Raw genomic sequence first — 21,009 nt, 5'->3', positions numbered from 1 at the left:
TCAAATTTCTGTTTCATCAACTTTACTACTAGATTCAAATGGCTGTGAAATAAAACAGTATTTAATTTTACTCCTACTTTTCTCATAAAACTGTTAAAGCTGCTTTTGTTTTAGTGACTCAGCCAACTCTTCTTCACACATATAATTTTGTCTCTCTGTGCTTAGCTAGTTCTTACAATACAGTTTTTATAAAACTTAAGCTTTTCAAAGCAGGTGTTCTCAATAAGTAACGTATTCTTCCATTCAGCAGATTATAAAACTAAGTTTCAGGGAAAAGAAATGCTATGTTCAGAAATAAAATATTTATCAATACACGAACTTTCCCATGCAGGAAAAGGCTTTTTCCTGTTTAGCCATTGTTTTTTACAGCTATCCAAAAGTATGTTTCCACAACAACTGGCAAGGAGAAAGAAAGCTGGCTTAACTTCCAAAATTCTGTTTCCATAACTGCCATGTCCCATCATTTAGTTACCAGGACTAAGAATCTGTGTGCCTCTGCATAATTCCAAGTATTGGAACTGTCAACACATGAAGTAGCAGAGTTTGGGCTTCAGCCATCACTTCACTTAGGAAGGAAGAGAACCAGTTAATAGCAGTGATGCACCAGTTCCAGGAGAAAAAATGAAGCATGTCCAAAAGAAACTTGCTGAGTTCCAAGTGAGCCAAAGGAGGGACACCACATTAGCAACTTAACAGGGAACACAGCAACAGGCTCAAAGGACCCACTGTGAACAGCACACTTGTGTGCTGGGATGAAGCAACGACCACCTAAGGAGGTGCCTCTGTGGTCATAATCACCCACGTCCTTGAACGGTCAAGAAATCTCATTTCAGTCCATTAGGCAAGAGAAGTTTTCCATTCTTTTAAACAGCAGTTCCTTAAGAGTCTGAAGGAGGACAGTCCATCCCTCAGAAAGAGTCAGCTGTGGATTTGGGTAGACAGGAGACCCATTGCAGAATAAACTATATTAGAGAGAAAAAGCTATATTAGAGAGTAAAACCTGGAAACACTAAAAATTCCTATCTTTTAATATCCTATAGGCTCTTTGTTCAAATTAAATGAAAGAAAGAACCTTTGGGAAGACTGGGAAGGTTGAAAAAAGGTCCAAAAGATCCTTGCAAGAAGTTTTATAGAACCTCCTTCAGACTATTCCGCTCCAGATTAAAACACTAAAAAATAATAAATGCCCAGGTGCGTTAGAAAGTTGTATGCAATTAAAATAAAGACAACTAAACACTCAAACCAAGCTGTAAAGAATATGTATAAAAGGAAGAAAAATAAATCTGGAAAAGCAAATCCTTGGTGGTCAAGGATTAGTATTCATAATGCTCAAATACAGATTCTTATACCACCTTTCTAAATTTCCTGTTTGGATTACTTGAGCAGCATAAGTATGTTGGACAACTTAAGTGGGTTGTGTCCCATTGCTGCTTTCTGAAGGGAGCAGATGATGCCAGTTGAGCCATGTATGATACAACCTAAACTTCATTTGGAAGAATGACTCACCAGTCAACTCATGAAATGGTCTTTGTGACTGGTCCATTTTGATATTCTTTAGAATTGGGTGTCCTGATTATCATTTCTGCATACAGTTAAAAAGGAGCCCTTTTATTTGATACTGCTGAGAAACCAATGCAGTATCTTCTAAGATGTACATAGTTGATTCAGGCAGAATTTCAGTATTACAACAGGAATAAAGTTAGGAAGAGCTGAAATTTAATCCATGGAATGGTAAACAGGGAAAATCAGCTTTATGAATGCCCTCATAGTCTGTCTTTGAAATCTGCTGAAGTCAGATGAAGAGCATATAAGAGGACAACAATTAAGTCTTAGGCATGATGGGGAGCCTTTGGTGATTAAGTGTGCACATGAGCCTACTATCAAATGGAGGAAATGGGGTACAATGGCACACACTGTGGAATACCAAGAGCTTTAGGACACGGATTCACAGGAAAAGCAGCTCTTTCAAAAGCACCAAGTGATGAAGGATCCCATATAATGATGCCTGCAAAGGGGTCAAGGCTCTGCTGAACTGCCCACATACAAAATTCCTGACAGATGAAGTCAAGGATGGTCTGGACATGCATGGAGGGGCCCCTGTCCGTGGTACTTAAGCAACCACCACCCTGCCCATCACACTCCCACCTCTGCATCTGCTCACTGCACTTGCACAGTGAGGTACATCCACCAGCCTGACAGGCAAATAAATAACCTGCCAAATGCTCAACCTCTGTGAAATTGTCAGCCAGAACTGACTCAGTTGCAATTTCAGAAAATATTGTCTGCCTAACTCTGGGTGGCAGGGAAAAAAAAGCAAAGGGAAGGAAAAAAAAAAAAAAAATTGACAACTGTCTTTGAATACTTCATTCTCAAGAACGTGGCTGAAAATAGCTCTTCATTCTAGAAAATTTACCTGCAGAAACCATCAGGAATTTGTCACAGACTGTTTACTAGGAAAGTCCTTCTGGAAGAAAGAAACACTGTTTTCCCGTGTGCTGTGCCATATCCACTTTTTCAGTATGTTCTGTGAAGAACAATATATAGGCAGCTCAACATTTATTACAAATATACTTACCCCAAGAGATATAAAAATTGCTTCAGAGAAGGACAAAAATGTTGAACAGCCTTAGACAGTTTGTTTTTAACTAATTTTCTTCTCACCTCATTTCAGTGAGGTCATTTGTACTTTCACATAACACTTTATGCCGGACACATCCATAAATTAAAACTCATTAGTTAAGGATTGCTATGCTGTGTGTTTTAAGTGGCAACTGTTTTATCCACTGGAACTTCAGGAAAAAATAAAAAAATCTCCTCCACGTCCCTTTGAAAAGCAGAATGATCCAACCAGCAAATACAGAATGACAATGCAGTCTAGAATGGAATTTCATATGTGCAAGTACAGAATTAAAGCCTAAAACTCCAAGGCAAACCTTCTACCCACAGCAGGAAGCTTTCTAAGTTTAGTTTGGTACCATCTAAAAGAGATTCCACTTAAACAGGAATCTGTTGCTCCAGAAGGAATACTGTCTCCAACTGAAATCAGCCATAACAGCTGTGAAATTTTTGATCTCTGATTTAAAGAAAAATGAGTTTCATAACATATTTGAGAAGGGAGTGGAGGAAGGGAAGGCAAATATTCCCTAAATGCAGTAGTATTCTCCTGCAGGGACCTAATCTCACTCCACATCTGTCACACAGGAATGCCATACCTTTGCAAGGGCACCGCAACTGAGAAGATTCCTGGTATCAGGGGAAATCCTTCACACCTAAAGGGACTTGGCTCCAGTGTGAACCTGCTACTTACCCTGAGCTTGGCAGACAGCATGCTGAAGATGAAAAAGCTACAAAATAAATCTTGAGCTTATGCTCTGGAGTGGTGACCTGGCTGACAGTATCAAAAAACAGGTAATGCAGCCCAAAACAAGCTTTCTGCCTCCATTTGCCTATTTCTGGTACCTAAGCTGGGTCAAGTTTTAGTTGCAGCCATACTGGCACAGACTGCAGCTGGACAGACTGGCTTTAAAAATGAATAGTAGAAAATCCATGGTTTGCTGCAAGTCTTTTCAAAATTCCAGCATTCTGAAAGAAGAATAAAGGACTTTTTAAATATTTTTTTTTAACCCAGGGTACTTTACAACTCAAATTATCAGTAGCTTGTAGTATTATAGAAGCAGAAGTGAAAAAAGAAACAGTACTTTTAAAAAACAACAACAAAAAATTACTATAAAATTATTATAAAATATGTAGCCAACACTGAACATTGCACATTTAGAAAGAAGTGCAAATCTCATTTAGTAAAAACAAATGTTTTATACCTTTAGGGGAGCACTTCAAATTGAAGTTTATCTCACTTCAATGTTTCTTCATTTTAAGGACACTTACTAAGGAGGAGGCAGGTGCACAAGGTAACTGTAGGGATACTTCTAAGCAAGAACCTGGCAGACGATGACCAACGAACACAAGTAACTTTCAGAGTGCTTTTGAAATCCCTCAGTAACTTTCACCTGATCAGAATCTTGGGGGGGAAAAAAAAAGCCACTATAACTTCCCATATTCACTCAAACAAATAGTACTATCTGCATTCAACAGTTTTTAGCCATAATACAAAATAGTGACAAAAGTATCAAAAAAACCCATGTGATTAAGTATGTGTAGTAAGGTTTTCAAAACAACAAAAATAGGGCACACAGTTCTTAAAAATTACTTAAGACAATACCTTATTAGCGCTTTTATTTAAGTTTGTATCTTAGTCACAAAATTGAATTTTCACCCCACACACACTGAAAGACCTAAGATTTCCCTACAGTGAGGTATCAAAATCTTAGTCCCTCCCTTCAGAGCAGCACCCATCCAAAATAAAGACATCATCTCCTACAACTTCCAGGTGAGTCAGGCTGTTCTCAGATAAGAGAGCAGCACTTCAACTATTCAACATTCAACCGGACAGGGGAAACCAGTAATGAAAGAGCAGGCAGCTACACAAAGAGAACAGAAACAGACTGAACTGGGGTAGTGGAACATTCTACTGCAAAGTCTGAATGTATATTTTAAAAAAACATTCTGAAGCTCAGGTGAATTTGCATTACAAATGGAACTGCTGACTGAAGAATGGGACAAAGCAGCTTCCTTTTGTGAAAGGTAACAGGCTGAACTTGATGATGTCTTTTCTTCCAAGAAAGGGAGTATAGACAGAATTTTCTGTGAGCACGAAACAAGTGCTCTGAACAATGGCCTTGTATAAGAGTATACATATACACGTATGTTCATATACAAGAATGAACATATTAAAACCTAGAAGATAGAAAAGCATAAAGGGAGAAGTCCTATGAATGTTCTTCAAACTAGAACTGCTGGGTAGAAGGAACGACAATCTAAATGTACTCAATGGGTGCACTGCACAAACTGATTGCAAATGAAAGTTAAGGCTGGAAAACATTTCTGGGAAATAATTAATTTTACAAAGGGGCAGAAGTTTGCAAATTCAATGAAAAGTGTATTGCAGATGTCTGCAGTTCCCATCCTAACATACATAATGGAATGATATTATGTTTGTGTGAAAGTGCAAAAAAACCCAGGTCATAATTTACCTTCAAAATTGTTTAGCCATATTCAGGAAATATGTCTAGACATAGCTACAGTTAAATTATACAAAGAAAGTATTTGAAAAAAAAAAAATTATGCAAGGAATACTAAAGATTTAAGTGTCTGAAAACTGGCCACACTGAGTTAATTCTGCATCAAACCATCTCAAATAACTTAGTGGCAATAACCTAATGACCACATTTCATGCCATGCACTTTGCATCCCAGAGAACGCAGAAAATTAAAATGGGAAATGAACAAATGTGAAAAAGAAATGGGAATATCATGATAGTTTAAAAATAGTCTATAGCAGTAGTAGCAGCCAGCTGCCAGCTCTCAAGGACTCTATAGGTGAGGGGAAGAAGCTACATCAAAACCAAAAAAAAACACCTCATTCCCCTCACTGAAAAGAGCTATTACTACATATTGAAGAGAACTAGATTTCTGATTTCTACCAGAAGACAGGCCCACAAAACGGCATGCCTTTAACTTTTTACCTGTTACACAGGTAGTTCCTGAGTGATTTTATTTGTCAGGAAAAGACTGGAACAAATTATACCTGAGTGCTACCACATGAAAAAAACCCTACTCACCTTTTATCAGAAAGAGGACAAGTTGTTGCTTTTAGACACAAAAAGCACTGGGGTTAAGGGAAAGCATTTCTCCTGGTTTCACAGGAATGGCTTGTTTCTGAGAATTACAGAGGGTTGCCTCTCCTAAAATCAAGGAATTTAAAGACCTTAAACCTCTGTAAATAATCCCCAAATCCTGCAGAAGTACCAAATGCAAAAATTCTGTGTCTGGATAAGGAGTCTGTGAACGCTCAGTAAAAGCAAGTGGGGAAAAACCTAATAAACTTCAAGATTACTGAAGTGTGTTGTAGCACACAATAAGCAAATGCAGAGTAGCATTTCACGGGATCCAGAGCATAATGCACAGCTCACAGAATATTTACTCATTGGAAACAAATGCAAAAGACTATTGTGAAAACTATTTGTTTTGAAAATTTAAAATGCAGATTCTCATCTCAGAAAGTTCTCAAATTCATAAACACATCTCACTGGAGATACATTTTCATATGAATGAATATTAAAAGAGAAGAAATATATCTGTCAGAGGTTCAGCTAGATAGTTTTATGTGAGCCAGAATACACTTATAAATTTGCAAAGCTGGAATCAGAACTGTTACCCAATGGAAGCATTTAATTTTACATCTAATCAGAATTTTTTTAAGGTACTGGAACAAATGCAGTAGTTTTTAACTTTTGCTTGTGTTTTCTCACACATCAATAAGAATGCATGTCCAAAAAAAACCACAAGGCTTTTTTTCTGTTGTTTTATGTGGAGGTCAGACTCTAGATTCTGCTTCTTTCAATCTAGATGAATTTAATTTCTTGACTTCTTTCTGGGAGTCAAAAATCCCTCAAGTCACCATTCACTCAAAAACTGTACAGTTAAAAAAGGTATTTAAATGATCATATTAAAAGGTATTTAATTATTATATTAAAATGGTGCTATACACTGTTGGGCAAATGACTCCCTCACTGCAACAGCATTTCTGCTATAAACAGGATCTGGAATTGCCTTATTACTACATCCTACAGACTAAGAACATGAGCTCTTTACCACAAACTGTGTAAGAATTAAAATAAAATTACATCCTAAGTATGCTCCTGAAAAATAAGGGGGCAGCGGAAAACAAAGCATGAGAATGAGATAATTAAAAACTTGTTTACAAGCCAGCCTGCTATGTCCTAAGTCTAGAGCTACTGTAGGGTGTCATCTTTCTGCTTAGCAAAGTGCAGTCAACAACAAGCAGATGGAATTGGATTGCAAATCTGTGTAGTCCTGTGGTTACATATGCTCCTCTGCTTAATTCATTTCTGCTATGCAAATAAATCTTTAACTCCTCATGACAGTATAAAGAAATAGAAGAAAGTCCAGTAATTCCACAATAGAAGTTCCTACCCCAGCAGTGCCAGATTTACCAAAAGCTGATTTATGAAAATCTGTTACACATGGCAATCATAATAACCACAACAGAGACCTGGTCAAGGAGAGGGAAGCCTACTTCAAAATTTTACTATATAATTTCTCCCGATACTGAATTGCAACTCTTTTTGAAACAATGAAAAAATAAAACATGATTTGATTTTTACCTTACCAATTACACTCAGCAACATCATCTTACTAAGAAGTAACAATTTAATCTCAACTAAAACAAACAAATTAGTGTTTTCTGCATTTGCTATGAGAAATAATCCAAAAAAATCCTTCATACCCACAGTTGAATTTGATCTCTGACAGATACAGAGGGGGAAAAAAATAATAATTAAAAAAGAAGTATTATGGGCTAGGCCACATTCACTCAAAAACTGTGACTAAGAACAGCATTCATAAAAAGCTTCAATAAAAACTGTATTTGTTAACATTCCTTTAACATGAGACATAAAACACTCCAGAATTCATTCTGAAATTAAATAGGACTGTTAGATAAACGTACTTTAGGAATTAGATGAAGGCAGCTAGAGCACACAGGCTCTCAAGCCAGACACATATGCTACATTATTATTCTCACTCCACCCTCTCCTGTGTGTTCGCACAAAAAAATGGAAAAAGCCTGGGAAAGGTTTTTCCGATTCAACACATGATCTTGGTTATCTTATGACAGATTAAGACAGAGAACAGCTCTCAGAAAGAAATAAATTTATACTTCATATCTATAGAAACATTTCCATGCAGTACTTGAGATAAGGAATAGGATAACATCACATTCAATCCCTTCCCACCCAATAGAATTTAGCAAAGAATTGAATTTAGACCCTGTGTAGCAGAATTCTCATCAAAGCTACATGCAGACCCTGACCAAAATAACATTTCAGTAATTACGGGAGCAAGACCTCCCTCTGGAAAGAGCTGCCATGGTGGTAGCTCTGAAGCAACTGAGTCTCTTGCTCCAGAACCCTGGATTTGTTCTAGATCTCTACCAGCTGCCAGGTAGCATTTTCTTCTGAACACTGAGGGTTGCTATAGCTTACCACATCAACACAATTCCTTTTCAGAACTACTTTCCTAGTGAGACCGTGAAAAATCTCAGCTTTCCACTAGAATGTTAGGCTTCAGAATGAAAAAAAAAAAAAAAAAAAAAAAAAAAGGCTAATTGTAATTATAAAATCTCCCCACATACCTATGTGAAATACACTTGTTCCTTTATTTCTACCTGATTTTATGGAAATTTTTGGGTTTTGGGTTTGTTTTTTTTTTGGGGGGTTTTTTTTTTTTTAGGGACTGACTTGAGAAAGCATGGCACATCCAGTGTATTTAATGGATTTGTTTTGGGGTTTTTCTAATCCTAATTAATAGCAACCCCAGATAACTTTGCCACAAAGTAGTATGTACTACAAATAGCCAAGTGTGACTTCATTTATCCAGATGCAAATAAAGGCATTATAATATGCAAGCCACACATACAGAGAATAATAAGTGTTGGGCAAACTGGATAATAATTTCTTCTAAACTGGGGCCACTTCCTCCTTCCACCCTGCTGACAAACTGTTGGTTTGGCAAAGGGTGGTGACCACAGTCACAGGAGATTTTCAGTTGCTGGTGCCTACAAGTTGTTCAAGCAAAACAGAAAGTGAGGTGTGCTGTGCCAGCTGACCAGCACCAGTTGAGATGACAGCATAAAACTTTCTTAGGTATCCAAAAATATTCCCATTCCTTTCATATCTTTTCTTATGCTTAAACCAAATTAAATGTTGTCTGCTGGCTTTACTCTTTGGAGGATTTCAATACTACGTTAGTAGTAGCACCCAGAGGGATCAGAATCAGTCTTGGATTTGACCTTGCTGCATGCATTTAGCACTTCATAATTTTTGGAAATATCTAGTGCTCCCTTCAAGGATTACTCTCCACAGTTAAGTCTAAGAAGGCAATCAGGTAAATCAAAGACGATTGTTTATAATTCATTGACTTTATCTTCCCAATCCTATTTCACAGTGTAGAAAAAAGTAGCTTAAAGGCAAGAAGTTTCCCAATAGTGAGCAACCTCTCCAGAAAGAGGAAAGCGGGAGTGAGCGGCATCTTCCTGTCAGCTTTGACACAACTGTTTTACATCCTTCAAGCAAAAGATGGTGGTGTGACTCCCACAATGTTTTCACATTTGGAATCCAAAACCAGAGGAGATAATTTTGGATTACTCAGGCCTATGGAGCTTATAGAATGGGAAAGAGCATGACTATAGAATGTGGTAGGGTAGAAGAAGAAAAATGAGACGGAGAAATAGCTCTTTATTTAACAATTTCCACGCAGTATGCAGGGCCCTTTACTACAGAAAAATAGAATTTCCCTTCCAAATACAGGTCTGCTGCACTTTTCCAAGATCTCCTTCCTAAAATGCTGCCTTCCTGAGATCAAATAAATGTCCTTTGTTCCAGACAGTTTCTTCAATGGTACCTACCTCCTTGCTCTGCTAAATAACTGGAAGGTCAGGCGTCTAGAGTCCACTTCCCCAAAAGCCAATAAACGATAACAGCCAGACAACAGAGATTTTCATTTTCCCTAGTTCAAAACTTGAAGCCTTATGTCACCAGGAACTCTTGCAAACACCCAAGTAAAAAGCTGCATTAAACAGTTTGCCTACCAGGGTCTCCATCCTTCTGTCCAAGCGCAGAGAGATCAAACATAAGAGATGAAGTAGAAGCTGGTACATGCTCCAGTTTGCAAGTGCACAGTATCACGTTTTCTAAACCACAGTTCAAATGAATTCTGATTAACTGAGGGGGTTCACCTGACTGAACATCATGAAGATGTTCTAGATGAGCATCACACTGACACCCACCATAAGCTGTAATGCCGGAGGCACTTCAATGTTTTAAAATGTCAACTAGGCACCACACTTGCATTAAAAAAGGAGGGGGAAGGAAGGGAAGGAGTTAAATATTGAAGTAGGGAAACTAAGTATGTATCTTCTGTCATGCTGTCACCTCCCCCTCCATCCACCCACCTTATTCCTCACTCCCATGTTCAGTCTTCTAGAGAATGCCTAAATGAAGAGAAGAGCAGAGATCTTTCTTGTTACAGTTGTTATGTTGCCAAATCTCTGCTTGCTTCTCTTACTTCTGAAACATTAATGATTATCTGCAAGAAGTATCCAGTGAGTCTACACTGGTAAACTGTAATTAGAAATCCATACAAACTTTGAAAAACCATTGTCCACCAAGTATCCCAGTGCACTCTCCAAACACAGAACCTTTATTCCAACAGGAACTTCCAGTAAAAAATGATGTGTGAACAGCAGACACTGATGTTCACACAAGCTTACTGCATACAACCCAGCAGGCGATTTTTCTGGTTTTTTTGGATTATGCCCTGGAGGTGCTGGCACAATGGTATTTCAATACCATAACTGCTTATTTCTCTGTATGCCAGCCTCTGAAATAACAGGTAAAAAGAAAAAAAAAATACACATAAAACAAACATTCTCTTTTTTAAAATTACAGGAATCACAAAATGAAATGTTTTTAATTCTCTAGTTCAAACGATGTAATTTATAACCATGACACAAATAGAGAAGAAGCACAAAAGAAGGGAAAATACAGAAATAACATAACGTTCCCAAGGTTCAGTTTACAAGGACCTCACACAAAGTTGTTTTTTTTTTTTTTTGCAACTCTTACTAGAAACAGTATTATTTGCTAAAAATGCAGTAGCTGCCAAAAGCTATGATCCATCTAAAGCAAACATGTTTAAGATGGAAATAGAGTGTTAATGCTGAAGAAAGACAGAATTGAGTATACAAGTTTTCTTTTTTAAAGTGTGGAAGCAACTGCAGTACAGAGTTAAGTTTGTTTTTCATCTTTCTGAGCAAAAATTGATTGCATTTGCAGATAAGCACCGAAATTAGAGGGAAGTGCATTAAGACAATAACAGAAGTAATCAAATTTCAAACTTTCTAATTAAACCTCTTTTTCCTGCAGAAGGTTATTGGGAATTCAACACTAGCCTTGGTTCACATGATAGAACAATGGGAAAATTTTCCGAATGGTTGAACACTAACCCTGACAAGTGTGGAGAGCCAACTACAATACATTATATGGTAGCATAACCTGCCACCCACGTTGCTGAGAGAACAGCTTTCAAACACATGCACCGAGCTGTAAAACCACAAAATCCCTTATTACACATTGTCCCTTACTTAAGGTGAAATACACTATTCCCCCCCCGCCTCCTTTTACAAATCTTGGTGGTTTTTTTTAAACCTTCATCTCTGAAGTTTATTTAGCAGCTAACTAGACTGTTTTTCAGACTTTATTTTCCAAATCCCATTTTTCCTGTTATGTTTTCTAACCAAAATAAAATCATGTTTTTATAGTACACAGTGAAGCCTGTTGTGTCTTACACAGTTGCTTTTTTTTTTTTAATACTACTTCCACCTGTGTGACATTATCCAAACTTTTAAAAGGAAATGTCTGATATATGACTAATTCACTTGTGAAGACTTATTTCTGGAGTGAAATATTTTCCTTTTTTTAATGGGAAGATACATGACTCATCACTGGGTAAAGTAAAAAAATGGTTCCATCGTGCTTTTGATTGGAAGACCAGATATGCTGATATTTACTGTGATTCTTTTCCACTGTTATGCAATCTGAATATATTCAAAAAGATAAACTGCCACAGCCTGTGTGGTTATAGACACCGGCATTCATGGAAGTCAACCATTGCTCCAGAATGACAAACACACTCCACCCTCATTACAACATGCTGTGGTTACCAGCCAAACACCTTTGCCTTTTCTGAAAGGGCTACATTATAATAAAAGCAGACCAGCAAAACAAATCATACAGGGGGACTCAAGGGATGGTAAAAGTAGTAACAACTGGTAGAAAACATAACTCTGAATATGGAAAGTGAACTACTTAATGACTCGAGGAATGCGTACAGCCTCACGCTGCAAAAGGAGCCCATGGAAAACTGCTGGTACATACAACTTTCTTGGTTAATGATTCCCCCCTCCTGCCCCCTCCCACTGCACATGTCTGCTGCCTGAATCACTGCATTCCAAGATAGTTAGAGGATATACACAGTTTCTTCAGGGGTTTTCAGTTGCAACTTTGCTGGCAATGGGAATTTTATTTGCAAGTGTTTCTATTCTACTGACAAGGTCAATTAGTCCAACGAACTATTGGTTGTTCTGTCTGATAGCTCTGTGTATTTATTCAAGCAAGCACTTTTATAACCCACAATTGAATGCAGACAGTTACCCTTGTAAACACGACTGTCCACTGGGATTTTCACTACATTTTGAGCATGTAAAAGAAAAACATGCTTTTCTTCCCTCAGCCTGATAGCACATAAGTTTGATTACAACTTGGAAATTTCAGGCAGTGAAGGCCACGGGGGCTACTGTTTTAAATAGATAAGATCTACTGTACATCAATACACATACTTGGACCAATTCCTAGGAGCTAAAGAACACAGAAATTTGACTGATCAGTCTAAGGGCTGTAAAAATTTGGTAATGCTATCAAAGGGAGACAGATGAGCATCTCTGTTCTATCCAGGTGTTAAAAAGAAAAAGCCATGTTTAAAAGAAACAAAGCTATATGTAGCACTAAGAGCTAAAGGCTACATAAAATGTTTTCACAAAACCCAGAAGCACAATGTGTGGACGTGTGTGTGTGTGTGTGTGTGTGTAAATCAGCTGCAGAAGTTAGTTGGTAGAGTTAAAAATAAAATTAGGAAGAAAAAAGATAATTCCACAGCTCTAGCCAGAATTTTTGTACATGAGCAGCATGGCCATGCCACTGGCAAAATGTGCGAAGAGGAAAAATGACAGCTCGTGCTCTCACAGAACTTTTATTAACACATATATGTGCTCCCTTCACCACATAGGTACTCCCTTCATAACAGTATCTTCTTCTGAAGAAAAGATCCTTCATTTAAACTAATTAGGAATGGTAAAGGGGCTGGTCTATTGGTACACTGATCTCTGTTATTGAAGTCTTCCCTGAATAAATCTTTCAGAGATATAGAGAAGGTAAGAAACTATCAAGGAAAACCAGCAGTTTTTCCCCTAACTAATATGATTACTACTCTACAACAGTAGTATTATCCTACGTACTTCAGAAAAGTGCTAGAGAAAATTCTCACCAAAATTTGCAGTTGGTTTTCAACAGAAGAAGTTCAAGCATCTGGTTCCTTCCCCTCACACACAGAGCACTCACTATATGCAACCTGCTCGTGTCCACCAGAGAATTTGTTTTAAGTACTGTAATTAGAATGCAATAGTGAAAGCTTGCATTAAAGCCAATGAAAAATTCCTCTGACATGCTGGAGAACAGTTTACCTGCACTGATAACATAGAGTTTAAAAAATCTGAATTTTTAAGCCACTAGTACCAGAAAGATTTTTACAGAAGTAAAATATTTAACAAACAAAGAATTGGGGGAAATCTTTCCAAATCCTCCTACTAAAACTTCATGGACAGAAAACAGATGAAACAAGGTTATCAAACACTTGCTATAGGAAGAGAAGGTGGTGGTGTGACCTAACTGTGGCCTTCCAGTACCTAAGGGAGCCTACAAAAAAAGAGAAACAGAGACATTTTACAAGGGAATATACTGTTAGGACAATGGGGAATGGCCTTAAACTAAGATTTAGATTAAGCATCAGCTAGAAATGCTTTACTGTGAGGGTGGTGATTTTCCGATTTCTTTCCCACAGTGGAACTTAAAAGAATAATCATGAAAAAGATTGTGAGTGCAGGAGAGGCTTTCACACATATGTAACATTCAGTGCTTCGATCAGCTCCTAGGCTCTCTGCACTTGAGTTCCCTCGAGGAAAGCTCTGTACTTCATCAACTTGCTGCCTTCCATAGAGCTGTTGCCACGTTGTTTCACATGGCTTTTCCTCTGCTTCAGAAAGTAGTCAGACTGACATAATTAAAAATACAGGGCCTCTTTAAGGTACCCTTGCCTAATTGAGCCCCTCTGTGGCAAGAAAAGATTTCTTCATAGAGCTGTTTCTGAATGCTCAGATAAAAAAAAAAAAAAACAACCAAAACTTTTACATGCAACATGTACCATAAAAACCATGTTTAGTTTTCCTCCACAGGAGAGGTGCTTATTTCTCTTGAAATAGCATTTCTCATTTCATAGCAAAGTAAGACAAAAATGCTTAAAAATTTTATAGTGTGTGGGCCAAAATAATCTTACATTGTTTTACTAGCTCTAATGTGGACCTCCCTATTTGTATACACACGTCATATGCATAAAAGGCAATTTCAATAACTGCATTTTTCATGACTGCACAGTAAGCTCTGCTCTGATGTCTTACTATTCCACAGTATCAAAGGGCAAGAAAATTGTAATCCTGTTCATAATTTCCACAGTTTGAAGCATATATTAGTTATTTCCATAAGCACATGAATGATGAAAAGGTCATATCACCTACAGTGATGATGATATTGGCAGAAACAGTAATGTTACATCATTTAATTTGCCTTCTTTTTGTAAAGATGAGTTCATGTGAACATCCCAGTTGGGGATTCACAAAATATCCTCTGCTGGATAGTGGAAATTTGTACAGAGTACAAATAGAAATAACCCTGCTTCTGAAATTTGATTCTTACCCTTGACATCAATCACAAGGTTTAATAACCACCTAATACCAGTGGAGCATTCTACTCCCCTGCTTTGCAGATTTCCAGCACCAGTAAACTTAGATGTAAGGAACAAGTCCTTTAGATGTAAGGAACGGTCCTTACTGTGTGCATCCTGATGAAACAAATCCATGCCCAGCCAGCATTAACAGCAAGGTAACAACCAAAATGAACAACTGGTGTGATGATTGTGTCTATGGAGCATCCTAGAGACAGAAAGGAAAGACTACAGACTGAAATTCTATAAAGTTCACTCAGACTTTTCTTAGCATGAAGAGTAGTTTTCAGAAAGCAGACTATTTTTAATTGACATGCTGAATGTAAGGAATAATTAGTGGTCAGAAACGCCTCTTTTCTTGAACGGAACAAAGAACACAGAGGAATGGTTTCTAACCAAAGTACCTGAAGCTTAGTCAGGAATCTAAAGGAGTAGCAACTCAGTACTCCACCTTCAGTGGAAAGCAGTTTAAAATGCACCTTAGAGATGTTTGATTAGAGACTCACAGGAATACATTTTCTTGGCTGATTACCTTGCAACAGCCCTATGACAAGCTAGTCCTCACTCCTCAGGATCTAAGTCTGCTTCATGTACAGAAAAAAGGTGAAGATTGCCCACTGCTTGATTTCAGAAAATCTCTGCCTAAGTCCAACCTCTTCACTACAGTCCCTGGACACCACAGGCGTTACTGTGGGGTCACTTCCTTAACTACCTCTTGGAAAAGCCTCCCAGCTTGGGCACTCCTCCAGTTTGTAAATCCCCTCTCTAGTGCAGAATCTCTTCAAACAGTGAAGAAGGAGCCCTGTCCGTGGTGCTCAGCCACAACCCCACACCATCAGGGAGGCTGCTGTTCTTGCACCTGGTTAAAAAACACCAGGCAAGATCAAAAGGGACAAAAGAAAAACTGAAAACAAACCAGAGAGCAGTCCAAAGGAAAAGCAAACAAACAAAACAAAACAAAAACCTCCAACAAAAACCCAAAACAAAGACCCCTGTTGCCATCAAAGGTATTAAGATTATAGAGCTTTCACCCAGTTTGTGTAAAGACCCTATATTACAGGCTGACAGCAGAAACCACTGTAACTACAAGGTATGTATATACATACTATATATAGATAAAGAATATACCCTGAAATACTACCTGCACTCAGCATCAAAGTAATAAATCTTCTTACAACAAGATGAACTCCTGAACATCTAAATGTCTCAGAGAGGTACAAATGCAGCAAGCAGGTGAGCATCACTTGAAGAGACCAAAGATCCCTCACAGAGAGCATTTCACTCATATCCTTTGCAGTGGGTTATTTTCATATCATGGAAAAACTGTAATAATTTAAATTATATTCTGAGCAGTCTGGATGCTGTTCCAAAAATGCCACTACAGAGTATCTTGTCCATCCAGACTGTTTGTACCATCATGTGGGAAAACTTCACAACTGGAAATGAGAAAAATATTTGCTCTCCAAGCTTAATAGCTGTGATACCAAGGCACTTAAGTCATAGGAGAAGGCTGAGTGCACACACCTTAACAGTAGCGAGCAAGGGAATAATCCTGCCAGATTTCAAGGGCCATTCTCACCCTTATCATAGGGTACAAACGAGGGGGAAGAAACCTTTTATTCAGAAAATACATTCATCTTAGGTTCCAAAAAATATATGCCTACATACTAGATACAAACTAAAGCTTATCTTTTATTTGTGACAAAGTTTAGCCTAACAGCATATTGCATTGTGTTGAAAACTAGACCATTAGGAAAGAAAATACATTCATTAGACACTATGAGTTGGGCAAGCATCCATGGAAAAATATAAAATGCTTTAGCCTGATTTTCCACCCAGTTAATCAGTACTGAAGCCAATGGAATCACTGTATAATTAAGCAGATTTTTGTAAAGAGCTCATAACAGTTCACATTGCTTTAATAAGCTCCCCATGTGTCAGAGAAGCTGAAGAAAGTTTCAGGACTGAAGGAAAATTTAGAGGAACAGTATCAAGTAGTTTAGGAAATATGAAAATTGATAGCAACATGTAACATCATGGTGATGACAGTCACAAGCATTTTACAGCATCAGAGTATTGTATCTCATTAATAAGAAGCGTGACCATATTTTCTCCTCAGTTTGGAACTAAAGAAAGCACATGAGCATGTGGTATGCATAAGAATTACTGTCATGGATCATATTATAGTCACATTCATATACCATAAAAAATGCTAGTTACTTGTTTCATATAGAAGTACCATTTTTAACTAAATACATTATGCATAGAATCCCGTGTTTGACAAGAAAAGAGCTAAAGAAATACTGCCTGAGACACTGGAGAAAACTAATACACTTGTTACACATTTTGTTGCTTTATAGATCTTTAATATGTTAATACCACACATAACCTCAAGAGCAGGAGTTTACCACTGTACGAGAAACCTAAGTTAGGCAACGAGATGTATAGTGCTGTACTAAACATGACTACAAAAAGAATAATCATTTAGTTGTTGAAAGGGCAGATAAAAGCGCAAAAAATCAAAGTGATAATTAAGGACAACAATGACATCTAGTGGACACTCGGGAAACTGACCCGCAGCCTAAGAGGGGACGGGATCCAGCTGCTGTTCTTTAGATACTGTGTAGCTCTCAAATTGCTACGATATAATTAGGAAGATGGAAAGGCAGAATTTGCAGTTGATGAAAGTCAAAATAACGTGGTGATTCATTTCTTCCAAAAGAATACTTAATTAATTAAATTAAAGAAAAATAAAACATGTCAAGAAAGTCTAAATCATTTTAGATTTAGGATAAAAGTATAGGTCAAAACTTGAGAGAACATCACAAATCATTGAAAGAATGTAGATAATATACATAATGCTAACAGACATGTCTGCTACACTTCTTTTTAATCACACAGCATCTACAACCTTCTACTAACAACTTGCTCTTGGGACTTTGAGTTGTTTGGACTGAAAATCAAAGTGAAAAAAATAAAAATTCCAGGAGTATAAATTCAAGCCACCATTTAGCACCACCCTTTTCTCATCATTCCAATCCTTCTGTTATTGTAATAGCTGCCATATAAGGCTGGTAAGTTAAACCTTCCCGAAATACCAGCCAGTAACTGCTGAGCTCCAGAAAAGAAGAATTTGAAACATGAGGCTACCCTGACTCAGAATGAGCAAAGATACCTGCTTATGAGTAACCCAGTTAGTTTCCAAGGTGGACTTATACCGAGATCATGGATTATTTCAAATCCACTTTCATGGTTAAATGAAGGTAAACAAAACTAAGACTCAAAGCAACTCAAATCTTATCGCAGCTCTGACTAGAAGCATCACCATAAAAAAATACTGGATTTGATCTTTTTTTTAATAAAAACACTAACAAAACACTACAACTCCGTCTCATTCAAAATCTTTAGCAGATCTGAGGAACTGAAAATTGGATTTTGCTTCACATTGTTAAAAAACCACATCCCATCCAAAATTTCTAGATCTCAGTTACTGCCCACTTTAAAAAGAAAAAGAAAAGAAACAATACTCGAAACAAAAACTAATATTATGAACATATTCAATTGTAATGATGTTTGGTAAAAGAGTCTGATGAAAAAAAACCAGAAACCCCACTACTAAATTTACAAGATAAAAACTAGAAGCAAACATCAAAATAAACCCAGACATTTCTCCCCCTTCAAGCCCAATGCCATATTTTACTTCCAAAAACCACTTTATTACATCAGATGTCCTAACAAGAGAGAGCTGTTTTAAGACAGAATGCAAAGCATCATTGACCTACCCGGATTTCCTGTAGATTATGAAAATTATTTCCTACTCTGACAGAGATTTTGCTTGGAGTGTAGCTTTCATCAGATTTGTAGTCTGCATAAATACATAAGGTCTTCACTGTTGTTTTTCTTCTGCAAGAAGCAACACAAGCTATGTAAGCATCATAAAGAAAAATATTCAGGATTAGTTTGTTGCTAGCTTGCAATAACTAAGAATTTAAACGTTCTGAAAATGAATATAAGTGTGCCTAGTGATTCCTAAGAAACTTTCTGTTGAAGCACTAGATGACTTTCCAAATTACATTATGCACACAGTTGATTTTCACTATTCTCCTTTGCCTGCCTTCTAAAATGTCAGTATAGCAAGAAACAAATGCAAATAAGCACTTGGAAATCATGAAGCTTAGGTTAGGCTTTTCAAATATGGACTCTCTTACTAGACCAAGGCCTTCTCAAGAAAATAAATAAAAAAGGAGAACAAATATCTAATCTCAAGTTTGGTTAAAGAAAAAGTACTGAAAGCATCCTACACAGGACAGAATAAAACTCATCTGTTACGCTACATAGGAGTCATCTATCCTCCAAATGACATTCAAAGACACAAAATCAGAACATAAGTCACCGGATATGAGTAAATGTGATGCTGTCACAACTGACATACCATTAAACATTCCTTTTCGTTGCTTATTTAGGCCTTTAGTGATCATAACATGTGAAAACCTGATTCTCAGAAATGCTATCTGACTTACCAATTGGGTAACAGAACTAACCCAGGAGTTCTTGCACTTCCCAAATTCCCATCTTAGTAAACAGTAATCGATAAAAAGTTACACAAAGTACCCTAACCCATAGGGAGTATATTTTAATACCTAAATTGGATGTTCACCAAATGAGGCTGTGATCCATCTGACTGCCAGTAAGTTTCTAGATTATCATCTCGTAACTGATCCACTCCAAACCCTAAGAAAAAGAAAATGTGATAATACTGAACATCCCTTTTCTGTGATGCAAATGTACCTCTGCTTCACTTGTTACAAATTAATGTCTCCCAAGTTACAACATATTGGGAAATATTTCTAGATATCCAAGGTGGCACCTATGCTATTTCTGACACAAAACTTAAATACGGAAATCTGCAGAAGCTCAATGCTGTTGAGGCCTGTGGGGTGTGAATCCATGTCAACATGACCTGGAATTACCAGTGGTTAAGTAGTAACTCATACTGGTTGCCAGAGCAATAATTAACAGAATTTTTTACCTCTTCTGTAACTTAACTGCTGAATTAATAAAAGTCATTAGCAGAGACTATTCACTATAACATTTTAGCCACATCTAAAATTTTTTTCAAGTCATATCCTGAAATATTTTTGCTTTTTTAAGTACTAGCTAGAACAGGCAATAGATAGCAAAACCATCATTGCTAAATTAATGACCACATTTGAAGAAGCATCTCCAACTTCATATTTTCTATTCCCTCGTTATCTGTCCTTTTACTAATCACATCCTTTTATTGATTATTCATACTAGTTGCAGTTTTAATATAGCAGCTGAAGTTTAACCTGCAATAAAAAATTTCCTTCAGCCTGTTTAATCAACAAAATCACAAGACATTTTTCTCCAGTATTCCAGGATTTCAGACAAAAGTCATTCAGCCTGGGCACAATATTGTGACATAAAGGGATCACTGACCCTAGGCTGCAGCAAGACAGCTGATCAATTCCCAACAGATATTTATGAAATAGCAACTCAACCATCCCAAAGGGAAAGAACACAGATTTTCAGATATTTTGAGCAGGTATCACTAACTGCAGCTCAGGACCACAGGTCCATTTCACTTGCAGGGTTTTAGGGCCACCCTATAATGGCTAAGCCCACAGAGTTACGAACAGTCAGAACATTTAAGTCACCCAGCTGCATGGTCATCCTTAGTTAAAAATGGAAGACACCCGGACAAATGCCAAAGCATAGGAACAATTTCACTGTGCTAGGTGTGATTCTGCTCACATGGCTTCGTTTGTTCACTGTGTAAATAATAAAAAAAATTAAAAACTAATATAAAATATATGAGTTCTGTTTAGTTCATGCGAGATAGTCCCTCATAGCAGGATTTCTGATAGTTATCTGAAAGTTATAACTTTCATACTGTAACACATATAGAGAATGCCAGCATTATTTGTAGTGACTACAGCCTACACTACAGCAGTTTTATTGTTGTGGATGTATTCCTCCCAAAACACAAATGTATATTCAACATTTTACACCATTGCTATGATTTACCTGGCTTACAGGATGAAAGAGACCAAACTGCTTGTGAGCCTATTTCTCTAACAGTACCAGTCCTCTCTAACTGCTTTGGATCAGCACCAGGTGGGGTCTTGTTTGGGGTAGTCATTTCTAGTGAGAGAAAACAAGTGAGTTAGTTGACACATTTTTAGCTTGATGGGAAAACTAAAGGATTTTGACTGTTCACATAGTTAGTTTAATTCTTTGG

The 21,009-nt window shown here is 37.3% G+C and overlaps 1 protein-coding gene across 7 annotated transcripts in view; it reads right to left on the bottom strand.

Moving 5' to 3' along the window:
- ANAPC10 (anaphase promoting complex subunit 10) overlaps nucleotides 1-21,009 on the bottom strand; it is a 33,366-nt gene that overhangs the window by 5,361 nt on the left and 6,996 nt on the right. For all 7 annotated transcript variants that reach the window (XM_058837105.1, XM_058837106.1, XM_058837102.1 and 4 more), the window contains exons 2-4: nucleotides 20,796-20,912; nucleotides 19,388-19,478; nucleotides 18,530-18,650 (exon numbers count right to left, since the gene is read on the bottom strand). In XM_058837105.1, the coding sequence (XP_058693088.1) occupies nucleotides 18,530-18,650; nucleotides 19,388-19,478; nucleotides 20,796-20,910 (327 nt within the window). In that variant the 5' untranslated portion in view covers nucleotides 20,911-20,912. The remainder of the gene's footprint in view (nucleotides 1-18,529; nucleotides 18,651-19,387; nucleotides 19,479-20,795; nucleotides 20,913-21,009) is intronic.

The sequence above is a fragment of the Poecile atricapillus genome, chromosome 4, assembly GCF_030490865.1.
Source record: "Poecile atricapillus isolate bPoeAtr1 chromosome 4, bPoeAtr1.hap1, whole genome shotgun sequence".
NCBI classification, from domain to species: Eukaryota; Metazoa; Chordata; class Aves; order Passeriformes; family Paridae; genus Poecile; species Poecile atricapillus.
Note: the sequence above shows the minus strand (reverse complement) of the source record. Positions and strands in the feature narration are given on the sequence as shown.